Source organism: Antechinus flavipes, chromosome X (assembly GCF_016432865.1).
Source record: "Antechinus flavipes isolate AdamAnt ecotype Samford, QLD, Australia chromosome X, AdamAnt_v2, whole genome shotgun sequence".
NCBI lineage: Eukaryota > Metazoa > Chordata > Mammalia > Dasyuromorphia > Dasyuridae > Antechinus > Antechinus flavipes.
In genome coordinates, this window is record NC_067404.1 from 1,639,995 (window position 1) to 1,665,412 (window position 25,418).

Consider the following 25,418-nt stretch of genomic DNA (forward strand, 5'->3'; position numbering starts at 1 on the left):
AAGATAACCCTCAATACTTCCATCAAAGCTAGCTGTCATCTTATCTCTGTAGCCCTTTGTGGCTAAACTCATTGAGAAGGCTGTCTACTATAGGTATGACCCCTTATGGGGCACTTCTGACCTCGCCGTGCCACTAAAAGTGCCCTCCCCAAAGTCATCAGTGATCTCTTAGTGGCCAAAGCCAAGGACCTTTTCTCCGTCCTCCTTCTCCTTGATCCCTCTGCAGCCTCCAACACTCTCTCCTCCTTGATCCCCTCTTCTCTCTAGGTCTCTGGGAGCCTTCTGCCCTGGGCCTGCTCCTCCCTCTCTGACTGCTCCTTCTCAGTCTCCTTTACCGGACCCTCCTTCAGATCACTCCCCCAACCGTAGGGGTCCCTCAGGGCTCTGTCCTGGGCTCTCTGCTTTCTCCCTTTCACCTGCTTCACTAGGAGGGCCCATCAACCCCCAGAAATTCCTTTATTCTGGATGCTGATGATTCTCAGCCCTACCCATGTTCCCCCTAATTCTGCCGTTCCCTTGGCTCTGACTGACTTTCCGACAGCTTCAACTGGATGTCCAACAGCCATTGGAAATGGAGCTCCAGAATGGAAGTCTTTCCCCTTGACCATCCCCAGACCAACTTCCTTATTACTGAAGGCAACACCATTCTCCTGCCCCTCAGGGCTAAGGAACTGTATAAACACTTGATAGACATCACCCTAGGTGTTACATATGGAGATGCCAATTTGAGACTCATCAACTGGCAGATTTTTCTCTCAGGCTCACAAGCTAGAAGTTGTTCTGGATTCTCCATTACCTCTCTCCCCCCAGATACAGGCTGTTGCTAAGGCCTGTCCATCCCACCTCTCCAGCATCTCTTGGATACATCCCCTTCTCTTCCCTTGATACTGCCCCCACCCTGGGACAGCCCCTCATCACCTCATGTCTAGACTATGGTAATAGCCTGCCACATGTCTCTCTTTAGTCCAATTCATCCTCCATTCAGACACCAAAGTGACTTTGCTAAAATGCAGATCTCATCACGTCACCCTCCATACCTCTGCTTAATAAATTCTCTTGGTTCCCTCTTACCTCCAGGAAGAAATATAAAATGCTTTGCTTGGTGTCCAAAGCCCTTTAAAATCTATCCTATACACACACACACACACACACACACACACACACACACACACACACTTTTCCACTCTTCTAACACCTGACTCCCCAAAATGTACTATTGTATCTAGTGACCCTGGCCTCCTGGCTGTCCCATGAACAAGAGCTTCCATTTCTCAGCTGTGGATATTCTCCCTGGCTATCCTCATGCCTGGAATGCTCTGTTCTGTCTACTTGACCTCCCTGGCTCCCTGGGAGTCCTTATTAAAATCTTTTCCCAAACTGGTTTTCTTTGTAGTATATTTTGATTCCCTATTTGTTGGTCTCACTTTAGAAGTATTCACCACCATGGATTATTTTTTTTTAATTCTGCTGATTATTTCTGCTGGAAAGGCCATAAATTCTGCCATTTGTTCTTTTCTCAAGATTATAAATTTTTCTCAAACTATTTTGGAATATCATACTATAGTTTCTCTCTTAGAAATCACAGAGTCCTATGTTTCATTGGGTGATAACTTCATTCCCTTTGTCTTGTACTATTCCTTATAAAAGTGTGAAAACTGTGTTGGTAGTCACCGCCCCTTCTAATTTTAGTATCCTCTTTGCTGATTTAGATGATTATGCTATAGGGTTTGTGTTTATTAGGTTTTTGTTGTTTTTTACTGAATTGTCTTCTTTGGTACTTTCTACCTCTCATCTCTTATTTTTCTATATCACTCATTTTCTGACTCCTGTCTTTAGTGGTGAGTTTACTCTTGGGTCAAGACCTCAAAGTTGTCTCCACTTTCTCCCACATTGGGGAGACTTTACTGGTCATTTTGTAAGGGGCAGGACTCTCAAACTGCATTTCAATCTCCTTTCCTTCAGGCCCAATATATCTCCTCCTACCTTTCAGCTTTCAAATGATTTAGTCTGAAATGATTCATCAAAGAGTTGTTCACTTAGAAAATAGATTAAGAACTTCTTTTTCATGAGGAACTATGTCTGGGGATCCTAGAGTCTATTTCTAGAGTATTTTTGTGGCATCCAGGACAATATTAGTAATTCAATTATTCTTTGCAGATGATATGATGGTATACCTAGAGAACCCCAGAGATTCTACCAAAAAGCTATTGGAAACAATTCATAATTTTAGCAAAGTAGCTGGCTACAAAATAAATCCCCATAAATCCTCAGCATTTTTATACATCACCAACAAAACCCAACAGCAAGAGATACAAAGAGAAATTCCATTCAGAATAACTGTTGATACCATAAAATATTTGGGAATCTATCTACCAAAGGAAAGTCAGGAATTATATGAGCAAAATTATAAAAAAGTCTCCACACAAATAAAGTCAGACTTAAATAATTGGAAAAATATTAAGTGCTCTTGGATCGGCCGAGCGAACATAATAAAGATGACAATACTCCCTAAACTAATCTATTTATTTAGTGCTATACCAATCAGACTTCCAAGAAAATATTTTATTGATCTAGAAAAAATAACAACAAAATTCATATGGAACAATAAAAAGTCGAGAATCTCAAGGGAATTAATGAAAAAAAAATCAAATGAAGGTGGCCTAGCTGTACCTGATCTAAAATTATATACTAAAGCAGCAGTCACCAAAACCATTTGGTATTGGCTAAGAAATAGATTAGTGGATCAGTGGAAAAGGCTAGGCTCACAAGACAGAATAGTCAATTATAGCAATCTAGTGTTTGACAAACCCAAAACCCCTAACTTCTGGGAAAAGAATTCATTATTTGATAAAAACTGCTGGGATAATTGGAAATTAGTATGGCAGAAATTAGGCATGGACCCACACTTAACACCATATACCAAGATAAGATCAAAATGGGTCTATGACCTAGGCATAAAGAACGAGACTATAAATAAATTAGAGGAACATAGAATAGTTTATCTCTCAGACTTGTGGAGGAGAAAGAAATTTGTGACCAAAGATGAACTAGAGACCATTACTGATCACAGAATAGAAAATTTCGATTACATCAAATTAAAAAGCCTTTGTACAAATAAAACTAATGCAAACAAGATTAGAAGGGAAGCAACAAACTGGGAAAACATTTTCACAGTTAAAGGTTCTGATAAAGGCCTCATTTCCAAAATATATAGAGAACTGACTCAAATTTATAAGAAATCAAGCCACTCTCCAATTGATAAATGGTCAAAGGATATGAACAGACAATTTTCAGAGGATGAGATTGAAACTATTACCACTCATATGAAAGAGTGTTCCAAATCATTATTGATCAGAGAAATGCAAATTAAGACAACTCTGAGATACCACTACACACCTGTCAGATTGGCTAAGATGACAGGAAAAAATAATGATGAATGTTGGAGGGGATGCGGAAAAACTGGGACACTAATGCATTGTTGGTGGAGTTGTGAACGAATCCAACCATTCTGGAGAGCAATCTGGAATTATGCCCAAAAAATTATCAAATTGTGCATACCCTTTGATCCAGCAGTGTTTCTATTGGGCTTATATCCCAAAGAAATACTAAAGAAGGGAAAGGGACCTGTATGTGCCAAAATGTTTGTAGCAGCCCTGTTTGTAGTGGCTAAAAACTGGAAAATGAATGGATGCCCATCAATTGGAGAATGGCTGGGTAAACTGTGGTATATGAATGTTATGGAATATTACTGTTCTGTAAGAAATGACCAGCAGGATGAATACAGAGAGGACTGGCGAGACTTACATGAACTGATGCTAAGTGAAATGAGCAGAACCAGGAGATCATTATACACTTCGACAACGATATTGTATGAGGACATATTTTGATGGAAGTGGATTTCTTTGACAAAGAGACCTGAGTTTCAATTGATAAATGACGGACAAAAGCAGCTACACCCAAAGAAAGAACACTGGGAAACGAATGTAAACTATCTGCATTTTTGTTTTTCTTCCCGGATTATTTATACCTTCTGAATCCAATTCTCCCTACGCAACAAGAGAACTGTTCGGTTCTGCAAACATATATTGTATCTAGGATATACTGCAACATATCCAACATATAAAGGACTGCTTGTTATCTAGGGGAGGAGGTGAAGGGAGGGAGGGGGAAAAAATCGGAACAGAAACGAGTGTCAATATAATGTAATTATTAAATAAAAAATTAAAAAAAAAAGTAATTCAATTATTTCCCATCTAAATCTTATTGCTAAAAGAAATCAGAGTATTTTGGACTTTTGCACCTAACTCCATACTTTCTGAGGAAAATAAAAGATTTTGTGACCCAAAAAACTTTTGTTTCATTGTACCTTTTGTGTTTTCTGTGTATCTGTGAAAATAAAGCATTTACAATTTGTTATTTTCTTTTAAAGGCTATAAACTGAGCCCTGCCCCAGTTTCCTTATTTCCCTAGTTTCCTGGCTGGGTAAGTCTATATCTTTGTCATTTTATGAGACCAAGATAGAGTGGCTGTACCCAACATGATCCCCCAAACTTTGAAGGTCTCTAACTTAAGAGATGACCAAGATAGAAGAAAAGCACCATTCACCATTTATCACACACATACATACACACAAATACACACACACACACACACACACACACACAGAGCTTGTAGCAACAGACCTCTAGGATAAGGACATGAGCATGATGTGGCAACAGAGACTACAGTGGCAAGTAAATTTCTAAACCAGTACAAAGCACAAACATGTGAACTTGAGAACCCCTGCTCTGTAGCTTGGAGGCTGTTGAGGAGACAGGGAGTACGAGGTGAGCACATGAAAAATTCTCTACTGTTAATTTATAAGGCTGTTATCTTGTTGGGATTTTTGCTTTCTTGTCTTGTAGAAACAGCTATAATTTTCCATTTCAAGTGCATAATTCCTTTGTGGGTTGTTTGTTGTTGTCTTGAGTTAGTGGGAACTTGGAAAACTGCCTGATGCTAAATCTTGTTGTTCACATTCTCAATTAATCTTCTATAATTGGAGTTCTACAAAATGAAATGGCTATTGAGCACTCTGTCATTTGAAATGTTAGTGCCAAGGATGGTTTCATTTTCCTCTGTCGAGGAGATTTTTATATTTTTTGCAGAGAAGGGGTAGGATAGAATAAAGCAAAAGGCAGGGGGCTTAGTTCGAGTGAAAAATAACAATGTCACAGAGGATAGTGGTTAACAAAGCTTTATTGCTACTCACAGGGAGAGTAGGAAAATGGTTATCAATGGGTTTGTGACCCCCATTGACCCACCATCCAATGAGGACCACAAAGGGGATGGCTTGGATGGGTAGTAAGATATGCACTCCAGTAGACAGCTGAAACTTATGTAGAATCTTTAGCTCAAGGGATGACATGTCATATGGTGATATGGCAACATCACTGGGGGGACAAAGTTGTAGAGTGGAGTAGGCCACTGGAATGATGGGATGAAGGGCATCCCATGAAGAAGGAAGGGCAGGGAGCTAGTAAGCTCAATTCCAACTGTGCCCCAGCAAACACCTGGGGGTGGGGCAACCCCAAGTCTTTGTGTAAGCTATGCATCATGACCTGTTCTGGGGGCCGGGGTCAAAACAGATAAACTGGTGGCTTTCACCAACTCACAGCTAGGTGATCTCTAAGGTACCTTCAAATTCGGAGATTCCCTGAAATCATATCCCCTGAAATATACTCATGCTATAAAAGTTCTCCATAATAAATTTGCCCATTTTAATACAATGTATTCTCTAAAACAAATGTGAATCCTGATTCTCAATACAGTGCCAGAAAAATCTTACACTACTAAACTTTGATGTTTTCATTTTTGTCAGCCTCAGTTTTGCTTCATGAAAGCTGGAATGGGGGAGCATGGGAAACATATGAAGAAGCAGGCCTGAGTGAGCTGGAGAAAGTAATTGAGGCAACAAGTTGAGGACTTCCATCATAGAATCAAATAGGTTCTTAGTGACCAGCTGAGAAGCCACTATCAATAACCTCACAGACACACAGATCAATAACATTATGCTTATAGCACCATGAAGGTTCGAATTGAGGAACTGTTTAAGGACATCAAGGAGGAATGATTTGGGGAATGGTTGGGCAGTATAGGTTGTTAGAATCCTAGTAATAACTCAGTGAAGATGTTATGGGCCAGAACGTGAAACAAGGTGTTAACTCAATGGAATTGATGGAAGCAATGCTTGTGTGTTTGGGTTTGCACCTTTGAGAGTTCACACATTAGCTCACACACATTAGTTCACAAGTTTGGAAGATACACAAAGTTAACTTTGTAACTTTGTGAATTCACACCTCCCATAACCCCACTCTCAAAGGAGGAGTCAACCTTTGGGTTCACACCTTTAAAAGATCATATATAAGAAGCTCTTAGAGCTTCAGTCAGTCAGTTTGGATGATTGCCAGGAGTCGGGAAAGCTAACCGGGCCCAAGGAAAGAGACAAGACTTGGAAGGAGAAAATAAATGTTTGGATTTTATCAGCTGGCTGCATTTGAAGTGATTATTACTCTGAACCTAAACTAAGGCTGCCTCCAGAAAACATTCCCAAGAAACCTGCTCTCAGAGAGAACAATTATATTATACAAAAGAAGAGAACACCACAATAGGTGATTGTGTTTGAAAGTGTGAGAGTCATTTGGGGGGCATTCATTTGTTCTGAGAGAACAATTTGGGTGCCATACTCACAAAAGCATATTTCCAGAACAAGTACAACGATCATTTGGTTATACTATGACCTGAGGAGCCCATGCCTGAAGTACTGGGCCCAGTTCTAGGTGCCATCATTTACAAAGGACATTAAGGGTTACTTGGAAGTGATCAAGATGGCCAAGGAACTTGAAACTATGCCATATGGGGACAGGTGAAAGGAACTGCAAATAATTTAGATGGAAAGGCAATCTTTATGTATTATGGGAAAAACTCTGGACTTCAAGTCAGATAAACTAGGGTGTAAATTCTACCTCAAATGTTTTCTAACTATGTGAACCCTAATAAGTCAGCTAAATTGTCTGGGTTTCAGTTATCACAGAAATGACTTCTAAAGTCTTCTCATCTTTTGAAATCTATGAAATACATTAACCCACTTGCAGATAATGGAATTTTACAAGAGAAAACTTAATAGATCAACAGAATGAATGCCCTGTCTCACCTAATTTGTTACATGTACAGGTACCTTATCTTAGACTTAAAGTTACTTTTGTGTTTAAATTTGTAAGAGTAGAGTCAAAAGTCCTCAATTTGGATCCATTGTCTAGGTACAAATTCTTTTGGATTGAACCAAATAATCAGAAGTGAGTGTCCTAGAGCCTGTATATATATATATATATATATATATATATATATATATATTATATATATATATATATATATATATTATATATATACTTCTTTCAAACAATCATAGCCTAAACCAGTACTTTTTCTTAAAAGTCTTATTGTATCTTAAATCATTTCTACATACCTTGCAATCCAATGGTAGTCAGCTACCTTGATTCAGCCACTACCCCAGTGCTTAGCAGAGTGCCTGACAAAGAGTAGGCAGTTAATAATTGTTTATTGATAGGGTGATTCAATATCCACCTCAATTTACAGCCATTTCAAGAGCTATGCACTTTCCTTCAGAGCTCCAGAGCTAAGCAATTCAGACTCATTTCCTACTGGTGCCACAGGTTAGTAGGCAAGAAGCATCTGAATATCTTCAGCAAATTCAATATTAATTTTATCTTCAGAACTTCTGCCCATTCCTACTCCTTACCAAGTTGCCATGTCTAAGTTGTCAGTTTAATCCTGGGGGGGAAGGGGAGTAAATAGAGTGTTCTGCTAAGCATAATCCAATCTTCTCTGCTATTAAAAAGTTTGTTAGGATTATTAATAAAAAATTGAAATCAAAATATATTCTCATGATGGTAGCTCAGAGCCTCTATATATGCCAGTCATGTGTAAGGGTGGAGCTCTTCAGACAAAGGTTCAAACCCTTTTCCTGTTTAGTTCTACATACTGTAGCAAGCTTCCTATGGACTCTCTCTTCCCAGCCAAGCTGACTACCCCTCAGGAATCCAGAAGTCTTCTCTACCCCAATTGAATGCTCACTCAAACCCTCCTCTGCTAATGTTTCCCTATTACTCACCAGTGACTAGGATTCCAGTTCCATTTAACCATTTGCCATTGATTAGTTTTTAGAAAGGCTTATTTACTTCAAAATAGTGCAAGAAAAAACACACAAGCAACATTTCAAGAACCATAGAATTGGGTTAGAATTAGTTCTGTTGTTGGGGTTAGAATTAATCCAATCCCTACATCACAATGATCCCACTAAATTCATGTTCTTTTAGGATTGACTGGTAGATGAATCTTATCTCATCTACATCATCATTTATATTTGCATCACAAAAGTTACCCTAAGGGAGCATACATTTATGGTGAGAAAGCTCAGCTGGGCCTCAGACTCCTGGATTTTTGTGGCTTGCCCTCCATTCTATTTCCAGATTAATTTTCTTCACCTAAAAGAACAAATATGGAGGCCTGGGGCCCTTGGGAAGAAGGTCCCAAGACTCATTTCACATGAAATCGCTGAGATCCCCCAAGAGCACAGCTAAAAAGAGTGTAGGAAAGAAACAAAGCTGAGGATAACTCGGACTTTTGGAAGAGGCCCAAGTTCCAGCTATGCAGCCAAACAAGAAAAGTTCCTCCTTGACTCGTGGTCAGTAGATTGGAACCAAATGCAGAATAATAAGTAGTTGAGAGGGAAGCACAGATAGCACAGCACCTGGAGTTGAGAAGCTAGGAGTTTAAATTGGTCTCAGACACTTATTAGCTCAGTGACCCCATGAAAGTCTCATCACCTCAGTTTGCCTTAGTAAAGTCTGTGTTGTGGATTTTACTCAGTAAAATCATCTGGAAAATGGGGATCATAACCGCCTCTACCTCACATAAGAGTTGTTGTGAAAACCAAGGAGATCACATCTGTAAAAAGCATCTCGCAAAGTGCCCAGCACACAGTAGGCATTTGTTTCCTTCTTTCCTTGACAAGGACTTTGAGAATCATGTCATTATTAATTTATTTGAGAATTCCTCTGGTCCTTTCAACTGCTATGCCTTCACCTTTATGGACACTTTCCAAGTAATCAGTGTCTCCTATAATACCTATTTCTTTACATCTTGTCTCCTCCAAAGTCTTTACAGGGACTGTTTTTTTTTTTTCCTTCTTTTGAATTCCCAAGACATAGTTCCTAGTACATAGTATGCATTCATTAAATGTTTGTTTATTGATTGATTGGTTGACTGGTCTGAATGGATCCTGGCAGAAGGAGATTTATCTCACAATACTAAGTGACTGTGAAAGTTTTCTGGTTGCTGATATGCTCATGCAAGCCTTCTGAATTGATCAGTTATTGGTGATATATGAGCCATTCTTACCATCTCCTTCCAAAGACAGAATGTCAGTGCAAACAAGTTACCGAAGCTGACTCATGCTCATGTTCTCTAAATATCTAGCCCAAGTTAGTACTTTCCTTTGCACAAAGATAGCACCAATCTCACACTTCTTGGTGACATCCATAGCCATCTTAGATTCTGTTTGGGGGTTTTTTGGTTTTTATTATTGTTATTATTTACAATTTCTATGGCTTTTTGCTGAATCCCACATCAAAGTCATCATGGGCAGTTTTCATGGCATATGTATTAGTGGTATCAACTGCTACTTGGTAAAGTGTGTAATCGACAACTCTCTATGCAGCACCATCTTTTGCCAGAGGCTTAACAGTAAAGTGCCTTCCTTCTGGGACAATATCATCTTGGTATCTAAACCAGAAATAGATAAAGCAGAGAAAGAAAGAGATGAGTAATTGTAATTGGGATTACATACAAAGTTGAAATAAATTACAAAGAAGTTATAGTGATAAAAAGGTAAACTATGATCAGATTGGACTTTTATTCAGAATCCAGGGTTGATTCAACTGTAGGAACACTGTAAATGTTAAAAACAAGAACAATAAAAAGCACATGATTATAGTAATAGATGCAGAAAAACCTTTTGAGAAAATTCAATAGCAGTCCTTTTAGAACACCCGAATGCAGAGGAATTTATAGACCTCTCCTTAATATGATAAAGTCATAAAAATAAAATATTTCTAAAACCAAGAACTGGAATATGTTATGGAAATAAATCAGTCCTTTGCAATAAGCTCAGTGATAAATAAAGGGTGTCCATTATTAGTACAATTATTTGATGTAGTACTAGAAATGCTTTATGAAAATATGAATATCATTATGAAAAGAAAATAATTTGAAGGAAAAAACCTAGGCAAAGCAGAATTACTATCATTTTCATATTATCTGATTGTTTATTTAGAGAACCCTAGAGAGTTACATAAAAAATTATTTGAAATAATGACTTCAACAAAGTTTAAGGATATACAAATAAATCCAGATAAATCATTGCTGTTCCTGTGAAGTACCAACTTAACCTCATGGGAAGGGAAATAAAGATGAATTTCATTCAAAACAAGTGATTCTGCTTCTCAATAGATTTTCTGTGAGTTGTAAGTTGGCTTATGCACTTGCAGGCAGGTTCCTAGCTAAGTTTCCTTAGACTGTGCATAAACACACAAGTATCCAGAGTTGTATGTCTGGTGGAGTGGGACTCTCGTCAGGTCATATTTCCTCATATAATCTCTTTTGTCTTTCCAATTTGTCACATGACCAGAGTCACTTCTTAGCAATAATATGAATTAAGGCTATCCTCAAGCTGATAGCCTATTAACGTTTTGTCTACTTTCAGTTTGCTCAGACTTTCTATTTTTTAGAATTATTGTTGCTTTCCAGATTTGTCTCAATATATGTCTGTCCACCCATGCGATACGTTGAGTGTCACTGCAAAACTCTAAAAATATCATGTCCTCTGACTCTCAGAAGTGCCAAACAGTTCAAGATCTTTTACTCAAATACCTTCTTCCAGGATTTTACCACTTTATATTCCAAAGCAATTCAAATGAGGGACTTTGGATACTTGCCATTGACTGATGCCCATTGGTAAAGTTCTTTGTGACTTCAGGCTCAGTCACTTTTCTTCAGTTTCTTCATGTGAAAAATTATTTAAATGCCCTCAAAGGTCCCTTCTAGCTCTCATCTAGGATGCTTGGGTAGCCCTATTGCACATCCAAGTGAAGGATCTTTAGCTGAGAAAGTTCAGATTACAGGACCTCTTTTTGCTGCCTTTAACAAGCTATCTTGTCCTGGCTCTGCTCACAGGCTAAGCTGTTCTGTGAAACTTAGGAGATCTAACCCCTACTTCACATATACAGGAGAGGTATCTCTTTCCACTAAATTTGATCCAGCTTTGAATTATCTTATGGGGGTTATGCTATCACTTGACCTAAGGGATCAATTGATTGTTGCTCTTCATTCTTGAAGAGGACCAAAATAACATCACTGTTAGAGATGAGTTAGTGTGTCTGACTGTGGCTGGTTAGATCAATATAAGCTCAGAATGTTCTACCACAGGTGAGATAGAATCTCCTCCCACAGGTCAGGAACAAATAGTTCAGGAGAACTTTTGGAGTAGAATCTCTAAATCTGCACATCTCACCTTTCTTTTGAGGTACTTCGATTCTGCTTTGCCCATAGAGCACCTTCTCTGAATGAGGGCATGCCATGCTGGGAAGTCTTTACCAGGATCTCCCAAGTCATGCAATCAACTCTAAAGTTCTTAAGAGAGACTTTGGAAGTCTGACCTCCACATGAGCACCTTCTTTGTATGAGTGCTCCATGAAATAGTCTTTTAGGCAAACATATGTCTGGCATTCAAACAATGTGGCCAGCTCATCAGTAGTTCTGGAGCTCTTGGTGATTTAGTTTGAAAAAGGCCCTCAGTGGTACCTTTTCCTGCCAGGTGATCTCCAGGATCTTCCTAAGACAATTCAAATAGCAGTTATTCAGTTTCCTGGCATGGTGCTGGTAGTCTGGTTTCCAAGGGCATACAACAATGAGGTTATCCCAGCAGCTCTGTAGACCAACTTGGTCTTCAGTCTAATACCTTTTTCTTCTTGACTTTTCTTTGGAGCCTCCCAAATACTGAGCTACCTCTACCAATGCATGTGTCAACTTCATCATCAGTGTGACCATCCCTTCCAAGGTAAGTCAACTCATCCACAGCATTCAAAACTTCTCCAGTGGTTGTAACCCATGGTTCCACATATGGATTAGTATAGCACTGGCTGGTGGAGGACCTGTGTTTTCTGATATTGTTAGATCAAAATTAACACGAGCAACAGAAAACTGATCCATATGTTGTTGCATCTCACCTACAGAGGCTGCATTGAGTATATGATCATCTGCAGACAAAAAGTCATGCATCAAGTCTCCCTCCATTTTAGTCCTCTTGGCTTGTAATTTTTTCAAGTTTATTATCTATCGTCACTACGGTAACTGACCTTAATGCTGCATTCATCCTAATTCAAGGTATCTGACAACATTGCTGAAAAGAGTATGTTAAAAAGCAAGAGAGCCATCACTTCATTGGTGACTGAGAAAGCATGGTACCATCATTTATTCTTCAGCACCCAGGAAAGCATGCCATTGAGGAACTGGCACACAATACTGATTAACTTTTCTGGCCAAGCAAATTTTGCCATGATCTTCCAAAACCCCTCGTGGCTGATAGGACCAAAGGTCTTATGTACATATGTTGTTTATAGATCTCTGTTTTGCTCCTGGCATTTCTCCTGAAGTTAATTGAGCAGCAACACTGTATAAATCATTTCTTGACCCTTTCTGAAGCCATACTGGCTCTCAGGAAGATGACTATCTTCCAGGTGAAAGATCAACCTTCTGAGCTTGCCAGCAATGACTAAGAGAGAGACCCCTCTGTGATTGTCATAGGAAAATCTCTTTCTTTACCTTTATAGATATGGACAGTGGTGGCATCCTTGAACTCCTGGGGGATAACCTCCTCTTAGTGTGGTGTTCTTTTCTTTAAAATAATAATGGTTTCTCTGGGAACTGGTTTCTTGGGGAGGTTTTCTGGAGGCGGCCTTAGTTTCAGCTAAAACCAATAATCACCCCAAATGCAGCCAGCTGATAAAATGCAAATGTTCATTTCTTATCTCTTTCCAAGACCGGTTAGCTTTCTTAGAGGCCTTTCTCTCTCCTTGGTTCTAAGAGCTCTTGCAGCTTTGTCCTTTGCTTCTGCCTCTGCTTTCTTCAGCCTCCAGCCAGCACCAAGGTGGAAAATGGAATGAATCTCTTGTCTCCTTGCCTGGGGCTCGGCTAGCTTTCTGGAGAGTCTTTCAGACCAGCCTTGATTGGTCTCAGTGGGGGAAGTGCAGGAGCCCAGCCACCACATGAAGTGAATCCAGTTGTGCCCCTGAGAGAGGGATTCTCCTGAACTGACTTGACGCTCCTCTCTCAATCTTTTCAGCTGAACTCCCGACTGAGCCTCTGTCTGCATCTTATATATGATCTCCCAAAGGTTGATTCCTCTCCTCCGAGGAAGGGATTAAGGGAGGTGTGAATTCACAAAGTTACAAAGTTTACTTTGTGAATCTCCCATGCTTGTGAACTCCAATGAGTACATAAGTATTTCTTGCTTATATGAGCTCTCTAAAGGTGTGAACACAAGCATTGTATCAATTAGTTGTACTTAGTACCTTGTTTTTTCTGGCCCATAACATCTCCTTGTGGGATGAGATCAATCATACTGAACCATGCTAAATTAGATAATTATTGTCTCTATCAACTCTAATGACTTTACACTTTGTAAAGATTCCAACACTCTAGCCATATAACCTATAAGATTTGAGTCAGCTTTTGCATGACCAATGGACCCTCCCACTTTATAAATCTCAGCTGGAAGAGAATCAGCCCCAGCTGTTTTGTTACATGGAAGGAACTTAATGGCATTCAAAAACCTCTTTTTAAATTGGAACTTCAACCAGGGAATGATTGACTTCAACCTGAAGTAAATGGTCAGTGACTTCAGCATAGATTGATGACAGTCTGTTGAAAACACTGCGGAAGTGTTCATCCCACCTCTCGGAGAATCATGTCCTTATCACTAATCAATGTAACTCCATCAGCCCTGAGTAGTTGAGCCACACCATTGGTTTTTGACATAAAGAGCCTTCTGAGCATCATAAAAATGCTTTGGATTTTTACTATCAGCATAAGCTGAATTTCATCTGCCTTCTTCCTAAGCCAAGAATCCTGGATTTCTTTAAGTTCTGCTTACACTTTACTATTGATGAAATTAAATGCTGCCCTCTTCGAGACAGATGAACTATCCTGCTCCTAAACCCTGTGGAGTTTTCAATTTTCATTTAGAAGCTTCTGAATTTTCTCATCATTTTCATCAAACCAGTCTTGACACTCATGTACTAGTCCAGATGGGTAAATGATGTGCTATACACCAAATCTCTGAAGACTGGTCACTCTTTTTCTGCTCCACTGTTGATAACCATCTGTTGGTTCAATTTAACCATCTAAGTTAGCAACAAATTCTTTCCCTTCAAAGAAGTCTCTAATCTGTTGACATTAATTCTTCTCCTACTCTTTTTGCCTTGGGGCCACTGAATTTGTTGAATGAGAATATTTAGGTTGGAGAGGATAAGTCTAGCTCTCTGTACCACACATCACCTTGGTCACTCTCATGTCTCTTCTCCTTATAGTCACATAATCTACTATCAATAAACAAACAAAAAATCATGAGATTATTTCAATAAATCCAGAAAAAAACATTTGATAAAATCAATACCCATTCCTATTTTAAAAAACACTACAGAATATTGAAATAACTGAAGTTTTCCTTAAAATAATCAGTAGCATCTATTTAAAACCATCATATATAATGGGGACAAACTAGAACCATTCCCAAAAAGATCAGGAGTGAAACAAGGTTGCCCACTATCACCATTACTATTCAATGTTGTATTAGAAATGCTAGCTTTGGCAATAAAAGAAGAAAAAGAGCTCAAAGAAATTAGAGTAGGCAATGAAGAAATCAAATTATCACTCTTTGCTGATGATATGATAGAATACTTGGAGAACCCCAGAGAATCAACTAAAAAACTACTAGAAACAATCAACATCTTTAGCAAAGTGGAAGGATACAAAATAAATCCACATAAATGATAAGTATTTTTATATATTGTCAACAAAATCCAGCAGCAAGAGATACAAAGAGAAATCCCATTTAATATAACTGTTGATAATATAAAACATTCGGGAGTCTACCTACCAAGGGAAAGTCAGGAACTATATGAACACAACTACAAAACATTTCCACACAAAAAGTCAGATCTAATCAATTGGAAAAACATCAAGTGCTCATGGGTAGGCCGAGTGAATGTAATAACAATGTCAATACTATCTAAATTAAGCTACTTATTTAGTGCCATACCAATCAAACTCCCAAGAAATTATTTTACAGATCTAGAAAAAATAATAACAAACTTCATCTGGAAGAACAAAAGGTCAAGAAGCTCAAGCAAATGAAGGTGGTCTAGCTGTACCAGATCTAAAACTCTATTATACAGAAGTGGTCATTAAAACCATTTGGTACTGGCTAAGAGAGTAACCGATCAGTGGAATAGGTTAGGTTCATGGGACAAAATAGTCAATGACTATAGTCATCTAGTGTTTCACAAACCCCAAGACCCCAGCTTTTGGGATAAGAATTCACTATTAGACAAAAACTTTTGGAAAAATTGTAAACTAGTATGGCAGAAACTAGGCATTGACCCACACCTAACACTGTACACCAAAATAAGGTCAAAATGGGTTCATGATTTAGACATAGAGAGTGATATGATAAAACAAATTAGAAGAACACACCTCTCAGATCTATGGAAAAGGAAGGAAGTTGTGACCAAAGAAGAACTGGAGTTCATTACTGGACACAAAATAGATCATTTTGACTATATTAAGTTAAAAAGGTTTTGTACAAACAAAACTAATGCAGAGAAGATTAGAAGGGAAGCCATAATTGGGAAAATATTTTTTACATTCAAGGGTTCTGATAAAGGCCTCATTTCTAAAATAGATAGTTGATTGACTCAAATTTATAAAGTCAAGCCATTCTCCAATTGATAACTGGTCAAAGGATATGAACAGACAATTTTCACATGAAGAAATTGAAACCATTTCTACTCATATGAAAAGGGTTAGAGAAATGCAAATTAAGATACCACTACCACCTCTCAGATTGGCTAAGATGACAGAAAAAGATGATGAATGTAGGAGGGGGTGGGGGAAAACCTGGACACTGATACAATGTTGGTAGAGTTGTGAACGGATCCAGCCATTCTGGAGAACAATTTGGAATTATGCTCAAAGGGCTATCAAACTGTGCATACCCTTTGATCCAGTAGTAACACTGCTTATAACCTAAAGAAATCATAAAAGAGGGAAAAGGACTCACATGTAAAAAATGTTTGTGGCAGCCCTTTTTGTAGTGACAAGGAATTGAAAACTGAGCGGATGCCCATAAGTTGGAGAATGGCTGAATAAGTGATGGTATATGAATGTTATGAAATATTATTGTTCTGTAAGAAACAATTAGCAAGATGATTTCAGAGATGCTTGGAGAGTTATATGAACTGATGCTGAGTTAAATGAGCAGGAGGTCATTGTACACAGCAACAAGATTTATGTGAGCATCAATTCTTATGGACTTAGCTCACTTCAACAATGAGGTGGTTCAAGGCAATTCCAGCAATCTTATGATGAAGAGAGCCATCTACACCCAGAGAGAAGAATGTGGGAACTGAAGGTGGATCAAAACAACATTTTCATTCTTTTTGTTGTGGTTTGGTTGATTTTATTTTCTTTATCTTTTTTTTTTCCTTTTTAACCTTTTTTTTTTTTTTTGGTGCAGCAAGATAATTTTATAAATATTTATTCCTATATTGGATTTAACATATATATTTTACCATGTTTAACATATATTGGATTCCTTGCCATCTAGGGGAGGGGATGGGAGAATGGGAGGGGAATTGGGACATAAGGTTTTGCAAGGGTCAATGTTGAAAGATTATCCTTGCGTATGTTTTGAAAATAAAAAAAAACCTTCAATTAAAAAAAAAAAACAATTACATAGTCTATTAAATGTCAGTGTTTTCTGTGAGGTAAATGGAAGATAGTATTGGTGATGGTCATGTTGGTAATAAGTGATTATTACTATTGCTGTTTCTGATTCCATTCCTCCCAAGGACTCCCTGCCATGTCTGGCGGTCTGAGTCTACTCTAGCATTAAAATCACACAGAATTATAAGCTTGTCTTCTTTCAGCACCTTGGTGATAAGGGTCCCCACGTCTTCATAATTTTTTTTTACCTCATCAGGGTTCATCATGATGGGAGCATAGCCACTTGATGATGGTGGTATGACACTTTCCTGCAAGTGGCAATTCCACTGGCATGAGTCCATCATTCACTCCTTTTGGAAAGCATATGAACTTGTTTACTGAATTAGTTTTGATTTCCAAACCTACACCATCTTCATGGCACTCCCCTTCACTTTGGCCAATCCAGAAAAATATGGCTCCAGCTCCAATTTTGGTAAGCTGACCTCCATTTGCTTATTTCATTCAGAGTTGCTATTTGAATGTGATATCTCCTGATTTCTCTTGCAACTGTTGGTCTTTCAGGTCCAGTAGATTTTGTGTTGTCTATGTGTGCACATTCCATGTACTGATGGTAAGCAGAATCATCTTTGCAAACATTTTTGTAGTTTCTTGTTGTTTTGACCACAAGGTGGGATTCCTACCAGCCACAGTAATCAGGTTATGATTGTATGCAGCAGGCAGTTTTTAGGGCACCTTTTCTAGCGCCTTCTTCACAGCAGTAGGAGAGCAGTTTGAGCCTTAAAAAAGGCTGCTCAGGCACTCAGGAGGCTACTGAATCCCACTGCTGCAGCCAGTAAGAAGAAGACACTGTGTATAGGGTTGGGAATATAGCTCCCAGTGTTTCTATACTTACTGCTTCTTCACTTGCCCGTCACCATGGGTCTTTGAGAAAGGTAGAACTGCTAACACAGCATGATGATGCTTTTTAAATCCTGCCTAAATTGGATTTAAGTGAGACAGAGTTGCATGAAGTCATCATCTCTCTTCCAAAGTCTCCAAAGTCCAGGAGCAGGACAGAGTCAAGATGATTGTCAAAGGCTTGGGATGCAATGAATGCTTTTGGCCTGTTCAATGCCTGATCAAGCTCTAAGGGCTCCCCGATGCCTATTTCAGCTACCTTCATGGTTATTGGGACAAATTGTCTTCAGCTGCCTATTGTACCGGAGGATGTTTTGACATGCTTGGGGTAGATGCCTTCCTAACTCACCCATGAGTTTGAGGCCTATCAGTTACCCTCAACATGGGTTAGCCCATCTTTCCACATGGTTTACCAGAGTGCAGCTTCTTTGAACTCCCAGTAAAAGTCAGATGACAGGTGGACACCAGCAGTGGTGAAAAGGGCTCAGCAGCCCTCATGCCAGAGTTGCTAGTCCTCCTTCGACACTCCCCCATTCCTAAAAGTTAGCCCTTTGAGCATGATAATCATAATCATGATGTTACAACCTTTAAAGAATACTCACTATGAACCTGGCACCATGCTAAGTGCTTTATAAATGTAATCTCATTTAATCTTCATAAAAAGCCTGGGAGGAAGGTGGTATCATTATCCCTATTTTTTTTTTGATGAGGAAACGGAGGCAGACAGAAATAAAGTGACTTGTCCAAGGATCACACAGCAAATTAGTGTATCTGGTCATGTTTCAACTCAGATTTTAACTCCAAGCTCAGTGCTCTATTCACAGTGCCATCCACTTCCTTCAGAATAAGGAAGACTAATCACTGGCATTAAAAGCTAGGGAATCAGTAAATACATTTGTCTCAGATCACAAATGCAATAAATATTATATTCAGAAAGAAACCATGGCAACACATTAAAAACTCATCGAAGACTAAACAACCTAATCTCAGAGAACGAGGAAAAGGAAGAAATCATGGAAATGATCAATAATTTCATTAAAGAGAATGATTAAAATGATACAATATATCAAAACTTATGGGATGCAGCAAAAGCAGGAATCAGGAAAAATCTAAATCTCTAAATGCTTCTATCAATGTGCAATTTTAAAAGCTACAAAAAGAACAAAGTTACCAATGAAACGACAAAGTCCACTTTGTCTTAAAAATTAAAGGTGAGATTAATAAAATTGAGTATAAGAAAACCTTTGAATTAATAAATAAACCTAGGGATTGGTTTCATGAAAAAAATAAACTAGATAAACCATTGGTTAATATGATTTTTTAAAAGGAAAGAAGAAAACCAAATCACTAGTGTTGAAAATGAAAAGGGTAAATATAACACTGATGATGATGAAATCAAGTAATTATAAGGAGTTATATGATCTAATTATATGTCAATAAGCTGAACATTTTAGTCAAAAATGGAAGAATATTTACAAAAATATAAACTGCCTAGATTAGCTGAAGAGGACATACAATATCTAAATGGACCTATTTTGGAAAAAAAAACGAAATTGAACAGGCCATAAAGAACTTCCTAAGAAAAAACACCAGAATCAGATGGATTTCCAAGTGAATTCTACTAAACTAAATGAAACTTGTGTGTGTGTGTGTGTGTGTGTGTGTGTGTACTGCATTTATTTTTTTATTAAAGCTTTTTATTTACAAAATATATGTATGGTTAATTTTTTAACACTGACCCTTGCAAAAACTTCTGTTCCAAATTTTCCTCTCCTTCCCCCCACCTCCACCCCTAAATGGCAGCTAGTCCAATATATTAAATATGGTAAAATATATAACTAAACCAAAGTTTAAAAAAGCTAATTCTAAATTGACCCCAAAGGACCTTTGAAGAAAGATGGTAGCCACATCCAGAGAAAGAACCAACAAATAGAAATATGTGTAGTATGGCTTTGTGTATCTATATATAATTATGTATTTGTGTCTAATGGTAGCCTTCTCTAGGGCAGAGTGAGGAGGGAGAGAGAAAAAAAGCCTACAGCTAAGAACAAAAGAAAAATTAGAAGGAAACAAAGAAAAGCAGGGTGGCTTTGAAAAAATGATGTGTGGTGTTGATTATATGGCTTTTCAAAAAAAAAAATAGTGTGAAATGGAAACGTATGATTTTATACTGAATCCTCTTCTTATGCTGGGCTTCATACATGGATTGTTCTCTTTTTTCATGTTTGTATTTAAATTCAAAATGAATTTTTTAAAAAATCAGCATGACTCACAAATAAGATGTGTGATTCTGATACCAAGGAATTTCCTACGTAGGTGAGAGCTCTAGTGTAATTTAAAACTTGCGATTCAGTTGCTGTGTGATGATTCATGAATGTTGCAACATTTCTACAAAACTTTTCTGCTTTTGAAGGAGAATTATGAGTCATTTTCCAGGTACTGGTCCCATCTAAATTTTGGAAGGTATATTTGAGTGGTGAATTAGTCTAGAATGTCTTTAGTAAAGTCTCCTCAACTCATCCTAATATGGGCAATTTAGGGTCCCCCAAGCCTTTTATGCTGTCTTTCAAAACCTTTCTAATCCTCAAGCTCTGAAATCAATTCTACCTTTTATGAATATCAATATGTGTGACTCCAGATTCAGATGAAAGTTCTGCCTATGGGAAATGTATAGCATTATGAATGAAAGAAAAAAAAAAACTTGTCACATTTAGCAGGCAGCATTTAAGCTGTCAAACTGAAAAGCAAACTTTCCAGGCTGTTAAACTGCACCTAGCCAGATAGCCAAATGATTTGCTGTTTGCACTCTCTGGATATGCCAAAATGCCATGTGGGAAATGAACATCTGTGGGCCAACCACAACTTTGTGTGGAAAAATTACAAAGGATATACTCAGGAACAGTCTAGAACATAACAAGAGCCCATTTCTAGGTAACAACCAAGCAAGTGGAGGGGAAGGGAGAAACCTTCTCACTTAGCTCCTTGGAGAGCACGGTTCAGGTTCATCCAGCTCCACCTTCCTGGGTAGCTCTACAAAGGAGGCCTTCTACTGGGACCCCAAGCATCAGCTGGTTTTCTAATCCTGGACCATTATTTTCTTTTCTGCTCCTTAGTTCTAGGGAGAAGAGCCAGCCGCTGCCACAATTGCAGCTTCTGGGTACTCTGTCCCACCTCAACCCCACCTCTGCTGCCATCAGCCGTACTCCTAAATGGTTCAAACTTCCATTTAGGTGGTACCCCAGTGGGTGGAGCAGGAGAGCAGGAATCAGGAGGACCTAAAGTCATATCCAGCCTCAGACACTGACTCAGGGCAAGTCACTTCACTACTGTGAACCTGATGTGAGGACCTGATGTCCTCACTGGGAAATGGGGATAATACCAGCCCCTAACTCCTCAGGGTTGTAGATCAAATGTGATTCTATTTGTAAATGCTTGGCCCAATGCCTGGCACATGACATTGCCATAAAGATGCTTGTCAGTATATTAATTGATTGTTCTCCCCTTTCTAAATCGAGTTCCCTTGCTGCTGTTCCTCCAGCTATAAGAGTCATGGGAGTGATCGTTTTTTCTCTCTGCCAGGCCCACTGCTCAGGAAGCCTCCTCTCTCCAAAAGATTCAATCTCTGACTTCTCAGACTGTGGTTACCATGGAAGCAATCCTCCAGACTAGACAATCTCGCTTTCCTGTTCCAAGACAACAATGTAACCTAGCTGGGTTCATTCTGCCCAAGAAATGCTCCTCCTCTGACTAGGATTTAGGAAAACTGAACACAAGCCCCCCTCTTTGCTGGAGGGGGTGTCGATAAGCACATGTCTGATCTGCTGCATCTGACAGGTGCTTCTTGGGGGAACCTTGATACTGCTGCCTTGGTTACTGACCTCTTTAATGGGAAAATAGCCTAACAGGTGCCCACCAGAAAAACAACGGAAGAAGCTTTAGGCAAATGCATGTAACTGCCCAGAGCTTCTGAAGCAAAGGAGCCATTAATAATTGGGATGGGGGGAGGAGGGATGAGAAGAAAATTCTACAGATGCTGGCCACCTGCTTACATTGCACATGCTGTACTCTGGAAGAAAGGGACTGGGAGAAGACAGGGAGAGGCTTATTGGATGAATTTTGGAAACCAATAGAAAAGATGGCCCCTTTTGCCAGAGACTGTTCCCAAGCTGCCTCTGGATGGCCCCTGACACCGGAAGGGCACCCCTAGGAGGTGCCCCTTCATCTTGATGCGATCATGGTCACACCTGAAACCTCATCGTGCTCAGAAAAAGGGCAGAGGGAACAGTTTAGGGCCCAACTAGGGCTTGAGAGGGAGAAGGGGGGAATGGCATTGAAGACCTCCTCTGACCATCTCTTCATTAGCATCCTCCCCCACCCATATCTTACTGCTCAAGAGTGAATGGAGGCTGTTGGGAAGTATACCCTAACTTCCCAGCATGCCTCCTCTCCCAAGACCTTGCTTTTTCCAAACCTATTCTTCATCTTCCCTCTGAGCCAGGACTCCTCTTATGCAGCCCCTAACTCTAACCCCACCATGTCCCCTCCACCCTTCTCCCTCTCGCTCCTCTTCAGGTGGTGGGAATTAGACACCTTTGGGGCACAAACGGTCTTGATTTCTCGTGTGTACAACTCTATCACTTAACACAATGTGGGGCAACAGAGCAATTACCTTTAATTATGAATTTATTAATGTAGAGGTGATTTTCTGTTTGCTGTTAACATTATTTTGGGCTTCTGTTTAGCCCACATTCACCAGTTTCATATATTTACTAAAAGGATGGAGATTTCAGTTGAGCACAATCCTAATAGAGGTTTTCCATATATTCCCTCAAACAAGACTAGATCAGCAACGTTAGTCCATTCATACCCTCTCCTGGATGAGAAGGGAATATATCAGATTGGGACAACTCCAGCCCTCTAGACTTGCCCCTCTATTTCCTCCCATAGTAGAGACCTTTTTTTCTTTCCAAGTGTGCCCAAAGGGGCAGATCCTCCTACTTATCTCATATTCAGTGGAAGATTTTTTCTTCACTATGGTAGTTACTACTGGACTGCTTTAAGAGGTTTAAATAGGGGACAGCTAGTTGGTGCACTGGACAGAGTACAGTCCTGAAGTCAGAAGGAGTTGAGTTCAAATCTGGTCTTAGACACTTAATATTTACTGTGTGATTCTGGCCAAGTCACTTAACCCCAGTTGCCTCAGCAAAAAAAAAAAAAAAGAAAGAAAGAAAAGAAAAGAAAGAGCTTAGGATAGGAGAAAAAGTCCCAATTTACAGGACTTTGCCTTCCTGGTCATTAAAACTGGGTGGAAGAGGAGGATCTTGGGCATAAGGGCATTACCACTCTGGACAGACTTCAGTTCCCTCATTTTAAAATTGCTCAAATGATCCCTCTAGCCCCTTTCTAACCCTGACCCCGTGAGCATGTGCTTAAGTTGAGAATTAACAGGAGGAGAAAGAAGAGCTGTCCAAAAAATTTCATATTTAACAATTAAAGCTTAGAGGGCCCAAGCCATCACAGGCAATGGTGATAGTCACAGTCACAAGAGGGCTCTTGTGGTTATACTTCTTGGGAGAGACTATGTCCTCGGTTACTTGACAAATAGTGAGCAGAGGTTGCCTGCGCCGGGAACATTTGTTCTTCTCATAAGTGCCATGGATAGCTTTGCCTTTCTCTTGCTTTTGATGGATAACAGTACGCTTTGCCTTACATGTGTCCTCTGGCTCCCAGGCCTTCCAGACCATCATGACACTGTTGTCCCCGTTAGATTGGACCTGCCTCAGGTAGGACGTGACCTCCTCACGGAAGAGGTCCTCGGCCGCTGGCTCTTCCTCATCCCTAACTTCATCTTCTCTGAGAAAGGCCTCAGCCAACGCTGACTCCGTGGAATCCAACAGCAGCATGTCATTATCATAGGCCTCCTGGGATCCCATGGCTTGGATGATATCCATGTCTTCAGCTGCATCTTCCCATGAGTCACTGTCCCAAAACTGATTCAGCAGCTCCTGGCTATCCTCCAGGATTGCCGGATCCAACCGGTATCCCCACCCTAGGCCCAGGAGCAGCAGCAGCATGGGGAAGACTTGTAGAACTGCCTTCATCTTTCCTGAAAAAAGAAAGGCAGACTTGAGGGAGCTAAGGATGGTGGTGGGAATCTCTTTGGAAAACACTCGCATCCTCTACCCTTTCCTGATCCAATCATTTGCTGTCCCTCCGTCTCAATTTAGGACAAAGTATCTATTCTCTCGTATCTTTCCTGTCTCCCTAACTCTTCCTCCTTCCCTGCCTGATCTGAGACATGACGTCCCAGTTCTGTCCCCTTCCTTTCCCTCCCCACGCCTCATGCTGTGATTTCTGCAGAAATAAAGTCAACTGCGGCTCGATGCTCCTTGCTACGATAGATGGCTGGGCTGGCCAGAGCTGGAGACATACCAAATGGGAAAAGCTTAGGTCTGTGAGAGGAAAGCTGGAAGTCTTAGGTTCTCCCTTTGAATACCAATGAACCTCAGAACTCTTAAAGATGAGCCAAGGCTGTCCCACAAGCACTTCCCTTGAATAAGAGTCATCTCATTCTAGGGAAAAGGTGGGGAGCTTGAATTCCAGGAATTCAAATAGGAAAGGGCATAGCAGTTGGTGAAACCCATCAGCAAAGGGACAGCCCTTCCCTCCCATCCTCATCACCTGGGTCAAAAGGACTGGCCCCTCTAGGCAATGAGACTGGATGCTACAAAATGCCAGTGGGGGAAACTGCCAAAGCTTGACTCCACGCAGAGGATGATATTGTTGACTGCTGAGCCATGATTCTAAAGACTGGTTCTGGCCCTTGCTCTGCCACCACTTTGAGCAAGCTATTTAACCCTTGTGGGCTTCAGATGCGTCCTCTGCAAAATGAAAGGATTGGACCGGATGACTCCATGACCTTTTAGAGCTCCCAAAAGTCTATGGAGCCCTTTTATGGCCAGTCTGTTGTATTTACCCCCGCATTTCTCTTGCTGTGGGATCAGCCCATTCTTGCTCCTCTTCCTCTATCCCCAACTTAGCATGGGAAGAAAGGCCTCCAGAAACAATAACCTCTGGACCCAACTCCAGTGGGAAGAGAATAAGGATGTCCGGTTGGACATATCAGGACCTCAGAGCCTTGCCAAATGCTTTGGGGAGGAGGATGAAAAGGAGGAAGAGGAGGAGGAGATAGTTCATGTTGACACAGAACTTCCCGTATGCTATCTCACTGGATACTGCCAGTGAGGTAAGTGCTATTATTGACCCCTTTTTACAGATGAGGAAAGGGAAGAAGGAATACAAACTCAGTTCTATGTGACTCCAAGTCCAGTCTAGACCCCATACCACCCAGGTGCTGTGACAGGTCCCTTATGCAAATGAAGAACTATCAAAGGTTCTCC

General features: G+C 39.9%; 1 protein-coding gene across 1 annotated transcript; it reads right to left on the minus strand.

Moving 5' to 3' along the window:
* Nucleotides 1–22,642: 22,642 nt before the first annotated feature.
* On the minus strand, nucleotides 22,643–24,119 carry LOC127542888 (inactive ribonuclease-like protein 10). Its single transcript, XM_051968782.1, has one exon. The coding sequence runs from the start codon at nucleotides 24,117–24,119 to the stop codon at nucleotides 23,502–23,504; it is 618 nt and encodes a 205-aa protein (XP_051824742.1). The 3' UTR covers nucleotides 22,643–23,501.
* Nucleotides 24,120–25,418: the final 1,299 nt, after the last annotated feature.

Bases quoted from the DNA above. Each gene is read 5' to 3' on its own strand.
- LOC127542888 (XM_051968782.1), bottom strand. From the start codon at position 24,119: ATGAAGGCAGTTCTACAAGTCTTCCCCATGCTGCTGCTGCTCCTGGGC.